Source organism: Microcaecilia unicolor, chromosome 2 (assembly GCF_901765095.1).
Source record: "Microcaecilia unicolor chromosome 2, aMicUni1.1, whole genome shotgun sequence".
Classification (NCBI taxonomy): domain Eukaryota; kingdom Metazoa; phylum Chordata; class Amphibia; order Gymnophiona; family Siphonopidae; genus Microcaecilia; species Microcaecilia unicolor.
Window position 1 is genome coordinate 632,779,750 of NC_044032.1, and position 13,914 is coordinate 632,793,663.

General features: G+C 46.1%; 1 protein-coding gene across 1 annotated transcript in view; it reads left to right on the forward strand.

Moving 5' to 3' along the window:
* Nucleotides 1-13,914, forward strand: part of SLC7A11 (solute carrier family 7 member 11) — a 205,363-nt gene that overhangs the window by 43,604 nt on the left and 147,845 nt on the right. The window contains exon 3 of the mRNA XM_030191730.1: nt 13,149-13,264. Coding sequence (XP_030047590.1) covers nt 13,149-13,264 — 116 coding nt within the window. The remainder of the gene's footprint in view (nt 1-13,148; nt 13,265-13,914) is intronic.

Consider the following 13,914-nt stretch of genomic DNA (forward strand, 5'->3'; position numbering starts at 1 on the left):
ACTTTAGGAGGCAGGCACTCAAGAAAAAGACCTAGGTGTCATTCTACACAATATTGCACTCAAGCTCTATCAAATAAATGAAATTCCTAACACAGGCTCACACTCCCTGTGTAAATATATCTTGGAACTCCCACTCAGTGGTCAGCTTAATCAAATATTTTGATCATGGAGAAAAAAAGCCTCAGAGTCACCGCCCAGCCAGTCCACCTCAGCGGACTATAAGGCTTGAGCTCAGTGTGCCATCATGTAGCTTCAAAAAAACCTCCACTGCTAACTATATGTTAAACTAGACTTTGAGCCCGTAAAAACGGGCTATTATAGGAAGGGGGGGTTGAAAGGCCCGCCCCCACCGCCGAGTTCGCCGCTGCCCCTCCCCCTCCGAGTTCGCGCCCCCCCACCGAGCCGTCACCACCCACCTTCCACCCGGCCGGGCCCTCGCTCCGCTATTGAAACAGCGAGGGTCCGGGAACGCAGCACTGAGCTCTGCTGAGCTGCCGACGTCGGCCTTCGTTCTTCTCTGCCTGCAGCTGCCTGTCCCGCCCTCGTGTGACGTAACGTCGTCGAGGGCGGGACAGAGGCAGAGAAGAAGAAGGAAGGGCGACGTTGGCAGCTCAGCAGAGCTCAGTGCTGCGTTCCCGGACCCTCGCTGTTTCAATAGCGGAGCGAGGGCACGGCCGGGTGGAAGGTGGGTGGCGGCGGCGACTCGGGTGGGGGGAGCGTTAGACGGCGGTGTCCCTCCCTCTGAAATGCGCAGTACAGACCCTCTGTGTTCTGGCCCCTGTCATCACGTATTGACGCGGGGGTGGGGCAGAGAAGGTCTCTACTGCGCATTTGCGAGTGAGTACGGTCACTCGCCGTTTATATGTTTGATAACAAATCACCAATTCTACTGTGTAGTTTGCTGTTTACCTTGTGTGTCCACTATAACTTCTATCAATGTACTGTATACTATTAGTGGAATTATTAAAGCTACCCAAATCCTGTAGAATGCAAATCTAACAAGTCTTTCAAGAGGGTATCACCCGAAACCACTTAGCTCAATGTTAACGCCACCTGAAATTAAATATGACCAAAACCGAGCTTCTCATTTCCCCCCCCAAACCCACCTCCCCGCTCCCCCCGTTTTCTATTTCTGTTGATGGCTCTCTCATACTCCCTGTCTCCTCAGCTCGAAACCTTGGGGTCATCTTTGACTCTTCTCTCTCCTTCTCTGCTCATATCCAGCAGATTGCCAAGACCTGTCGTTTCTTTCTTTACAACATCCGTAAAATCCGCCCCTTTCTTTCCGAGCACTCTACCAAAACCTTCATCCACACCCTTGTCACCTCTCGTTTAGACTACTGCAATCTGCTTCTTGCTGGCCTCCCACTTAGTCACCTCTCCCCTCTCCAGTCGGTTCAAAACTCTGCTGCCCGTCTCGTCTTCCGCCAGGGTTGCTTTACTCTTACTACCCCTCTCCTCAAGTCCCTTCACTGGCTCCTTATCTGTTTTTGCATCCTGTTCAAACTTCTTCTACTAACCTATAAATGTACTCACTCTGCTGCTCCCCAGTGTCTCTCCACACTCGTCTTTCCCTACACCCCTTCCCGTGCACTCCGCTCCATGGATAAATCCTTCTTATCTGTTCCCTTCTCCACTACTGCCAACTCCAGACTTCGCGCCTTCTGTCTCGCTGCACCCTACGCCTGGAATAAACTTCCTGAGCCCCTACGTCTTGCCCCATCCTTGGCCACCTTTTAATCTAGAATGAAAGCCCACCTCTTTAACATTGCTTTTGACTCGTAACCACTCGCCTCCACCTACACTCCTCTCCTCCTTCCTGTACACATTAATTGATTTGATTTGCTTACTTTATTTATTTTTTGTCTATTAGATTGTAAGCTCTTTGAGCAGGGACTCTCTTTCTTCTATGTTTGTGCAGCGCTGCGTACGCCTTGTAGCGCTATAGAAATGCTAAATAGTAGTAGTAACCTATAAATGTACTCACTCTGCTGCTCCCCAGTATCTCTCCACACTCGTCCTTCCCTACACCCCTTTCCGTGCACTCCGCTCCATGGATAAATCCTTCTTATCTGTTCCCTTCTCCACTACTGCCAACTCCAGACTTCGCGCCTTCTGTCTCGCTGCACCCTACGCCTGGAATAAACTTCCTGAGCCCCATCCTTGGCCACCTTTAAATCTAGACTGAAAGCCCACCTCTTTAACATTGCTTTTGACTCGTAACCACTTGTAACCACTCGCCTCCACCTACCCTCCTCTCTTCCTTCCCGTTCACATTAATCGATTTGATTTGCTTACTTTATTTTTATTTTTTGTCTATTAGATTGTAAGCTCTTTGAGCAGGGTCTGTCTTTCTTCTATGTTTGTGCAGCGCTGCGTACGCCTTGTAGCGCTATAGAAATGCTAAATAGTAGTAGTAGTAGTGTCCTTCTCCGGGCGGCACTTCTCACTTCATGACCCGACAGGGAGCTCCCGTTTCGCTAATGCTGCATCAAGGGTAATTTCCAAAGTTCTTCCTCACAAAATTGCATCCACTGCCATTCCACTCCATTTCCTCCTAAGCCATTTGAGGATGGCATAGAGGCTGGCAAAAAAATGTTATTTATTTATTTATACTTTTAATACAATATTCAAGGAGAAAACCTTGTTTGGAAATACAGGTTGAAACAAATTACAATAGTATTCTTCAAAACATCCTCTTATAACCTTTTAAGCACTATGTAAAGAAAATTCTACATTAATGTTTTGTCATTACCATAACAATCATAATACCTTCCTTAGACCCAAAATTGGGAGAGAGAGAAAGAGAATTAGAGGAGATTCCAGCATTAATCAATCAAATATGAATAGGCTGACTCATCCAGGTTACATTTCATTTCACTCGCTTCAATTCTATAAACTCCTTTAGATGTTCCGGTGAAAAGAAAGTATATTTAGTTAGACTGTGTTTCACTACACATTTGCATGGATATGCTAGGAAAAAGGAGGCACCTATATCTACTATATTTTGTTTTAAGGCAAGAAATGACTTCCTTTTTTGCTGGGTTGACTTTGTGACATCTGGGTATATCCATACCTCGGAACCATAAAATAGAGCTTTAGAATTTTTAAAGTAAAGTAAAGTCTTAGGCTGTTATTGTAGTCCTGCTCAAATACCATTGATACAATCATTGTAGTTCTGTTCAATATAACTTCAGAAGATTGTTCCAGAATATCTGAAATATTCTGTAAGTCCAAAGAATCTTTTTCCGGACCTTGCACTCCAGTTCTAACAGGAATATGGTAAATCTTATTTAGCGGGGGAATTGTTTTTTTATTTTTTGGGTGGGAGGGGGTTGGTGACCACTGGGGGAGTAAGGGGAGGTGATCCCCGATTCTCTCCGGTGGTCATCTGGTCAATTGGGGCACTTTTTTGAGGCTTGGTCCTAAAAACAAATGGACCAAGTGAAGCCGGCCAAATGCTCGTCAGAGCCAGCCTTCGTTTTTCCATTATCGGCCAAAGCCGGCCATGTCTTTACCATGCCCCCATCCCGCCTTCCATACCCTGCCAAAACGCCCCCTTGAACTTTGGCCGGCTCTGCGACAGAAAGCAGTTGGAGCTGGCCAAAATCGGCTTTCGATTATACCGATTTGGCTGAGTTTAGGAGATGGCCGGCCATCTCCCGATTTGTGTCGGAAGATGGCCAGCGATCTCCTTCAAAAATAAGCAGGATAGTGTCCAATACGATCTTTGGTTTTGCTGTGTTACAGAGTTTAGGTATTTACGTTGGGTCGGTAAGGTACGCCTTTTTGAACAGGTTGGTTTTTGGTGATTTCCTGAAGTTTAGATGGTCGCAGGTTGTTTTCACAGCTTTTGGCAGTGAGTTCCATAGTTGTGTGCTTATATAGGAGAAGCTGGATGCATAGGTTGCTTTGTATTTGAGTCCTTTGCAGTTTGGGTACTGGAGGTTTAGGTATGTTCATGATGATCCGGTTCTGTTTCTGGTTGGTAGATCTACGGGTCTGTCATGTATCCTGGGACTTCACCGTAGATAATCTTGTGGACCAGCTTGGGTAAGAGACGGATGAGGGGAGATATGATTGAAGTCTACAAAATCCTGAGTGGAGTGGAGCATGTGGAGATGAACTCATTTTTCACTCATTCAAAAAGTACGAAGACCGGTATAACTGTAGGTTCGCAAATGTAATGCACGCTGAGACCAGGTTACACTACCGTTCTATAATGAAATCTGGGCACCTAGGTGCTGTTATGGAACAGGCTGTCACCATGCATCCTCCGGTTTTATTTATTGGGCTTTATTAACCACCTTTATGAACAGATTCGCCCTAGGCGGTGTACAGCAGGGTTGTCTAAATGGAAGCGTCTATTGCAATAAATTAAAGACAGACCTGCTAATGAATGCATAAGAAAGTAGTTTTTTTCCATTAGGCAGCTCCACAAAAATCTTTATAAGGCCTTTCCTCTGTTATGAAACACTGCATAGAGGGGTTCTTTTACTAAGCCATGTAGGCGCCTACGGCAAGGGCGTACCCAGACTGGCAGGAGGGGGGGTCCAGAGCCCGAGGTGAGGGGCACATTTTAGCCCTGCCGGTGCCGCCAACCCCCTCCGCCATTGCTGACACCCCCCGCCACCGCCACCACCAACTTTGACCCCCCCCCCCGCCGCCGACCCTCTCAACTCCCCCTCCCACCACCAACCCTCCTCCGCCGTCGCCTACCTTTGCTGGCGGGGGACCCCAACCCCTGCCAGCCGAGGTCCTCTTCTTCCGGCACAAGGCTTCGTTCTGTTTCTCTGAGTCTGACATCCTGCGCGTTGTACGTGCAGGACGTCAGACTCACAGAAACAGAACGAAACCTTGCGCTGGAAGAAGAGGACCTCGCTGGCTGATCTGCAAGGATTCGTTCTGTGTCTGTGTGTTTCACGTCCTGCACATAAGTACATAAGTATTGCCATACTGGGAAAGACCAAAGGTCAATCAAGCCCAGCATCCTGTTTTCAACAGTGGCCAGTCCAGGTCACAAATACCTGGCAAGAGTGGAGGAGTGGCCTAGTGGTTAGGGTGGTGGACTTTGGTCCTGGGGAACTGAGGAACTGAGTTTGATTCTCACTTCAGGCACAGGCAGCTCCTTGTGACTCTGGGCAAGTCACTTAACCCTCCATTGCCCCATGTAAGCTGCATTGAGCCTGCCATGAGTGGGAAAGCGCAGGGTACAAATGTAACTAAATAAAAAAAGTACAAAACATTTTATGCTGCTTATCCCAGAAATAAGCAGTGGATTTTCCCCAAGTCCATTTTAATAATGATCTATGGACTTTTCCTTTAGGAAGCCATCCAAACCTTTTTAAAACCCCGCTAAGCTAACCACCTTTACCACATTATCTGGCAAAAAACTTCAGAGTTTAATTACATGTTGAGTGAAGAAAAATTTTCTCTGATTCGTTTTAAATGTACTACTTTGTAGCTTCATCGCATGCCCCCTAGTCCTATTATTTTTGGAAAGCGTAAACAGACGCTTCACGTCTACCCGTTCAACTCCACTCATTGTTTTATAGACCTCTATCATATCTCCCCTCGGCCGCCTTTTCTCCAAGCTGAAGAGCCCTAGCCGCTTCGGCCTTTCCTCATAGGGAAGTTTTCCCATCCCCTTTATCATTTTTGTTGCCCTTCTCTGCACCTTTTCTAATTCCGCTATATATCTTTTTTGAGTTGCTGCGACCAGAATTGAACACAATATTTGAGGTGTGGTCGCACCATGGAGCGATGCAAAGGCATTATAACATCCTCATGTTATTCCAACTGACATCCATGGTGTTGTCTTACGTTGCTTTGCGATTTTTGTTTTGTGTTTCTCTAATAAAGGAGCAGGCAGAAACCCAGGCGCAGTTGCTAGGCGTGCTATATTTAATTGTGTAACATAGAATTACGAACTTCCTTTTCACTTTCCCGTGCATGAAACAAAAATGAGCTATGCAAATGTTATCTAATAATTCAGCTTGTGTAAGACGCTGGCTAGGAGTCAAAGCTGAAGCAGGATGACTCGACAGCCACAGCACGTAATCACAACAATGCCAAGTCATTGTGAATCTCAAAGCTGCCGGAAGTACATGTCTATAAATTTTGATAATGAAACCACATGTTGAAACACTCATCATTATAGCATTTCGGGCTAATAAAAGTAGGGTTTTCCCTTGGATCTAGACAGGAAGAATTAGACCCTAATTAGGACAGTGTTCAGTTCACACCCTAGAGTATATATAAGGCACTGGGCACAGCCTCTTATCTGCAGGATGTGTGGTAAGAACCACATCCCACTTGGGTAAATTTCTTCCTCTTGCTAAACTAACAGCTGTCTGGGAAAAAAAACAATCCCAATCGTCTAGTCATTTCGTAAGAGATCATATCAAGTTTCCAGCTCATTGTGCTCATACATGGAATATTCCACAGGGCTATGTTATGCCTTCGGCTCAATCACTCCTATCTGTACCCTTCTCCACCACCGCTAACTCCAGACTCCGCCCCTTCTGCCTCGCATCACCTTATGCCTGGAACAGACTTCCCGAGCCCATACGCCATGCGCCCTCCCTGCCCATTTTCAAGTCCTTACTCAAAGCCCACCTCTTCTCCCTTGCTTTTGGCGCCTAACCACCTTCCCCATTCACGATACCTACACTGACTACTTAGTTTGTTACCTTTAAATTGTAAGCTCTCTTGAGCAGGGACCGTCCTTCCCCCATGTTTAAACTTGTACAGCGCTGCGTAACCCTGGCAGCGCTATAGAAATGCTAAGTAGTAGTAGTAGTCACAGCACAAGGTCCGTCTCTCCCTTCCCCCCCCCCCCCCCCCCCCCCTCCACCAAACCCTTCCCCTCAGTGCTTGCATATGTGCTCCAGAGTGAAAGGATCCCTTATTGGAGCACATTTACAGAAGTGCATTCCTCATTAACAAGCTGAGGCAACAGGTTCCTGTTCAAAACCTTCCTTCTTCAGAGAAGCGGGAAAAATTAGTGCTGGGTCAAAAAAGTGCTGGATCAAAGCAGTGGATTGCTTGCTTCGAAAACGAGGATTCGCTGCTCTCCTAAGAACTCGAGCCAGCATTTTATTCCCATGTGCCCGAGACATTTGGCTTGCTATTCATCATAGTATACTAGTTTGGATGCACGTGCTGGATACAGGTTGCCAAGTTGTGTCTCTAGAGATCGAGAAGACATGAGGGATCTTCATTATCTGCAGCAAAATATATACAGTACCCTGACAGTAGTATAATACATATAGGGCTGGATTCTATATATACCGTGTTTCCCCGAAAATAAGACACTGTCTTATATTAATTTTTGCCCCCCAAAATGCGCTAGGTCTTATTTTCAGGGGCTGTCTTATTTTTTGGGGAAACATCGGGGTTGGATCGGGGTTGGCCCGCCCGCCCTCCGTCGCTCCCGGAACTAACCTTAAATGCCTCCTTTCACCTTCGCAGCAAGCAGCAGCAGGGCAGGCCACTCCTTCCTTCCGTGTCCCGCCCTCGCCTGACTTAACATTCGCGAGGGCGGGGCACGGAAGGAAGGAGAGGTCTTGCTGCGAAGGTGAAAGGAGGCGTTTAAGGTTAGTTCCGGAAGTGATGGAGGGTGGGTGGAGGGGGGGGGGGGCGGTGACCTCGGGTGGGGGTGGGGGGCGGCCCGGGGGCGGCCTTGTCCGGCTCACGGCGGCCCTGCTTTCAAACAAAAATTTGCTAGGTCTTACTTTCGGGGGAGGCCTTATATCTACCAATTCAGGAAAACCTCTACTAGGTCTTATTTTCGGGGGATGTCTTACTTTCGGGGAAACAGGGTAGCATCTAAAAAATCCATGTGGAAATGATTTCCGCCTAAGCGTATTCTATAAGCGGGGCCTAGATTTAGGCGCGGTATATAGAATACGCTTAGTCAATATTTCAGCGCCTAAATCTCCGTGCATCCATTTGCACCAACGAAAACCTGGCGTAAATCCCATGTGTGTAGAGTTACACGCACTAGGCTGGATTCTGTAACTACATGTGCAAATTTTAGAATGCCCACTAAACACCCATTTCCCTGACCATAAATACACCCATTTTTTACCTGCACACTTTAGAATTTAGGTGCAGATCATTATAGAATACTAGTAACAAAAAGCCCGTTTCTTATTGAAATGAAGCGGGCGCTAGCAAGGTAATCACCTTCAGCCATTAATCTTTTAAGGGAAGTTCCAGCGTCCCCCTTCCCTCCCTCCCTCCCACCTACCCAATTCCAGGGCCCTCCCTCCCTCCTCCCTCCCAGTTCCAGGGTCCCCCCTCCCTTCTTCCCAGTTCCAGGGTTGTCGACCCTCCCTCCGAGTTCCAGGGTTGTCATCCCTCCTTCCCTCCCTTCCAGTTCCAGGCCCCCTCCCTCCGAATTTTAAAAGTCATCCTGACTTACCTTGTCGGGGTTACGGCGGCTGGCAGCAATGGTAAAAAGCGTGCAGGCTCGGCACTTCAGTTTTCCCTTCTCTGTCTCTCAGCTCTGGTTCCGCCCTCATTTCCTGTTTCCGCAAGGGCGGGACCAGAGCTGAGAGACAGAGAAGGGAAAACTGAAGTAAGTGCTGAGCCTGCACGCTTTTTACCACCCAAGGTAAGTCAGGATGACTTTTAAAATTCAGAGGAAGGGGGCCTGGAACTGGAAGGTAGGGATGACGACCCTGGAACTGGGAGAGAGGGGGACCCTGGAATTGGGAGGGAGGGGGGATGCTAGAACTGGGAGGGAGGGGGACGGACGATGATCCTGGAACTCGGAGGGAGGGAACGAACTTCCAGTGGGTGAATATTATATGCAGCCTTCCCTTCCCTCCGAGGGCGGGGCACTGAGTGCGAGTGCGAGGCATGTGGTTGGTCCCTGCTCCTTCTGACGTCGCGTTTCTTTCCCTGGCAACTATACAAAGTTCCCTCGAGGGCGGGGCAGTGATTGGGAGTGCGATTACGAACCCTACAAACACTACAATCACTGCCACACTGCCACGGAGTCAGTTTCAGAACGTTGGAGGTGCGAATTATTATATTAGATGCTTAGCGAGTTGTGTGTGTAAATTCTCATTATTGCTAATTAGGGCTCATTATTGCTTTTTAAGTGCTGTTAAATATGCTGATTGCCTTGTTAAACCGCATGTAGTTACAAAATACGCTTTGATTTCTGTGCGGATCTAGGCAGGCTATATAGAATCCGGTCCATAAGGCTAGATTCAATAAATGGAACCCAAAGCTAGGCACAGCAAACAGGAAGAACCTCCATATAGCAAGTACGATCAAAGAGGAGTAGAGGACGGCCATTAGACACTCCAACACAGGAAATAGTGTTTAAAAGATGCTTTATTCACCGCTTGGACAGAAGGACCTGACATGGTCCGTGTTTTGGCGTAATGAAACGCCTGCCTCAGGGGTCACAATGCTGTTCAAGTTATCGAGTGTCTGAAGTCTTTTTTCCTCCCTAAAATTATAAAATTATAGACATTCGCTTACAGATGTTACAGTTGGAGTTAGAAATATAAAAGTTTGGTATATAAAGTAGAAGCCTATATTCACCGTAACTTACTTAAAGGGTCCTTTTATAAAGGCGCGCTGAAAAATGGCTTGTGGTAGTGTAGGCGCAGGTTTTGGGCACGCATTGAGCCATTTTTTAGCGTGTCTGTAAAATAAAGGCCTTTTAAAGATTTTTGCTGAAAATGGACGTACGGCAAAATGAAAATTGGCGCGCATCCATTTTGGGTCTGAGACATTACCACAAGCCATTGACTCATGTGGTAGCTGGGCGGTAATGACCTACGCATGCCAAATGCCACTTGGCCTGCGTACGTTGCAGGTGCCTGAAAATAAAAAGTATTTTTCAGACACGCATATCGGACGCATGCCAAAAATGAAATTACTGCAAGAGCCACACGGTAGTCCGGTGGTAACTCCATTTTGGCGCGCTTTGGGCACGCGTAGACGCTTACCCGGCTTAGTGAAAGGGCCCCTAAGTGTTGCTGTACTTGGACAGGTTGAAGGTGCATCAAGCCCAGTATCCTCTTTCCAACAGTGTCCAATCCATGTCACAAGTACCTGGCAGATCCCAAAATATTTTATGCTGTTTATCCTAGAAATAAGCAGTGGATTTTCCCAATTTTCTTAAAAATGGATTATGGACTTCTAGGAAATTATCCAAGCCTTTTTAAAACCCTGCTAAGCTAACTGCTTTTACCACATTTTCTGGCAACACATTCCAGAGTTCAATTACACATTGAGTAAAGAAATATTTTCTCTGATTTGTTTTAAATTTACTACTCAGTAACTTCATTGAGTAATCCCTAGTCCTAGTATTTTTGAAAAGAGTAAACAAACAATTAACGTCTACCTGTTCCATTCCACTCAGTTGCATAGTAGCAACTTGGTTTCAATTATGTGATTTTATATTCTTTTTGATTGCTTTTATTATGGGTTCTATGTTGTATAGAATATATATAATAATTTATTACTGTTCTTCACCTATTACTGTGAAGGTTAAGTGGAATATTAGTTCCAAATTACCATAGCTATTTGCATATATAGTCATATCCTGACTTTCACCTTTAACTATTAAGAAACATTTGATGACTCATGTATAGATTGCATTCTTCCCTCAGTCCTGTGGCCAGCATATTCCCTTCCTTTCTCTATCACACCCTTCCCAGTGTACAATGTCTCATCTCCTGCCTTTCATCTGCCAACATATATCCCTTTCCTAGTCCTGTGGACAGCATCTCCCCTTCCTCTCCCTATCCCCTGGGGGGTCCAGTGTCTCATGTCCTGTTCCTTTCCTATCTAGCATTTCCCTTTCCCTGGACCCATGGCCAGCATCTTCCATTCCCCTCCCTAGGATCTAGCATTTCATCTCTCTGCCTCCCCCAATACAGGGCCAGCATCATCTCTCCCTGCCATTCCCCATGCAACTGCTGATCGCCCCTAGCCAGTGTTGCCATATAAAAAAAAAAATTCCCACCCAAAACAGCCCAAAACCCGCCCAAAAACCGCACACACCCCACCCCCGACGTCATCACCCCGCCCCTTCCGTCTTCACCCCCACCCCCGCCGTCATCAACCCTGCCCCTTCCGTCATCACCCCTGCCGTCATGAGCCCCACCCCTTCCGTCATCACCCCGCCCCTGCCGTCATCAGCCCCGCCCCGTCACCTCGCCCCGCCCAATATGTCACCAAACCCCGCCTCTGTTGCCGTTAGCCCCACCCCCGCCGACCGAAAAACCGCCTAAAACCCGCACAAAAAAAAAAAACAAGCCCAAAAAACCGCAACCCGCCGTGGGCAAAAGTTTCCCGTGGCGGGTTGCGGAAAACCGCCCAATTGGGCGGGAAAACTGCCCATCTGGCAACCCTGCCCCTAGCTCTTCTTGTGCACTGACACAGGGCGGGCCATCCTGTAAAGGCCCACATTCAAGTGTGCTGCTGTGTTCCATCCTAACCCTGACAGGAAATGCATCATTGGAGCTGCCATGATTCCTTTCACTCCTTCCTCCCCCTCCAGCTGTGAATACTGCTTCTACAACATTCCTAGCCCCAGGAGACCCAGGGAGCAAATGTTCTGACTTTTAGGGATCAAACTGGGAACCAGTACACAGATCTTGCCACCTGAGTCTCAACACCAGATTGGCTAGTAGCCCTGGATTCTAAGTGAAAAAATAACAAAGGAAAAATGTCTCAAATTAAAGATGTATATATATAAAAAAAAAGATCTGAGAGAAGAAATGTGGAAAATGTATTTGAGCATTGAGGTAAGGCATTTGTCTGCATAGGTAAGTCTGCTTGAAAGTCAGCAGATCAGCCAAACGTCTGAAAATTTTCTCCTATACAAGCACGCAAATATGGAATGAATTACCAAAATCCATAAAAACAACTCACAACATAATTAATTTCCGTAAATTATTGAAAACCAATCTATTCAAAAAAGCATACCACAATTAATTCCATCCTAATTTAACTGTAAACAAATTCACACTTGATCCACACAATTATGTTACTCTTTATTTTCCTAATTGTCCATGCAAATCCTATATAATAAAATGCACCTCCAACATTCTGAAGCTGACTGCATGGCTGAGGCATTCCTGCTCTCTGTATCCATCTCCTCAATTGACATCACGTACTTCCGGGTTCGTCACAAGCAGAAGTGACCAACCACACGAGGTTTCTCGGCTTCAGAATGTTGGAGGTGCATTCTATTAAATAGGATTGGTCAGTTCCTTGAAGCACAGCCAGAGCTCAGCGTCCTGCACAGTAACACTCAGACAGAAGAGAGAGAGGGGGGGCCTGACACCAGAGGGAGGGAGAGAGGGGGGGCCTGACACCAGAGAAGGGGGGGGGGGGTATCTCTGTCACACACACACACACACTCTCTCTCACAGTCAATGTCTTTCTCTCACTCTCACACACTGTGTCTCACACACTCTATATCTCACACTGTATCACATTCACTCTCTATGTGTCACACAGTCACTCACACACTCTCTTGGTCTCACACTCAGTCTCACAGAGAGTCTGTGTCTCACACACACTCTCTCTCTCGCACACACTGTATCTGTGTGAAACACACTCTCTCTCTCTCTCTCACACTGTTTTTCACAAACGCACTTGCACACACTCTCATTCTCACACACACTCACTCTCACACATACTCTCTCAAACATACACACTCCGAGGAAAACCTTGCTAGCGCCCGTTTCAATTGTGTGAGAAACGGGCCTTTTTTACTAGTTTTATCATAATTTGAAGTTTATATTTCTATTGTTCATGACAATTTACCACGTCTGAAGTTTTACCCATTACCTTTTATTTCTTATTATGAAAATGAACTTCCTACTTGAATACTTAACCCACTCTGTCTCATTCACCTTATCTATGTATTTCTCTTTTCCGAAATTGGTGATCACCATTACGGAACAATTGTAAGCCACATTGAGCCTGCAAATAGGTGGGAAAATATGGGATACAAATGCTACAAATAAATAAATAAATAATTGCATCCTTTGAAGATGTGGTTTAGAAAACAGCATTTATTCTGTGTCGTTCGCCAGCGTACAGTTGTCTTTCAATTCAGCTACTGCACCTGTGATATTTATTTTCCTTCCTTTCGCTTCCTATAGCCCTGCTGCAACAGCAGTGATCTCCTTGGCGTTTGGACGTTACATCCTGGAGCCTTTTTTCATCCAGTGTGAAATCCCGGACCTTGCAATCAAGCTTGTTACTGCCGTGGGCATCAGTGAGTACAAATGTCATCCAGGAAAGAGATTTTCTCCGGGAGTTAAAACCATTGTGAAACCATTTTGATGTGATTTAACGTATGCCATGAGTTCTTCACTGTTACTGTGCATTATATATTGCAGACAAGACTCGAATATTGACCTGTCAGTTGTGTAGTGTATATTATGTGAATGAGTTGTTTATTTGAACAATAACTTTTACGGCAAAGAAATGGCTGATTGACCTGGTGCTGTGAGTTATAATGATAGGTGTATCATAGATTGGTAATACAGCTGTGTTGTACGGCTGTACGGAAAATGAGAAATGATCTTTCTGGAGATACGATAGAGGTCTATAAAATAATGAGTGGAGTGGAACGGGTAGACCTGAATCGTTTGTTTACTCTTGGACTAGGGGGCATGCGATGATGCTACAAAGTAGTAAATATAAAATGAATCGGAGAAAATATTTCTTCACTCAATGTGTAATTAAACTCTGGAATTCGTTGCCAGAGAATGTGGTAAAGGCAGTTAGCTTAGCGGGGTTTAAAAAGGGTCTGGATGGCTTCCTAAAGGTAAAGTCCATAGACCATTATTAAATTGACTTGGGGAAAATCCACTGCTTATTTCTGGAGTAAGCAACATAAAATGTATTGAGCTTTTCTGGGAT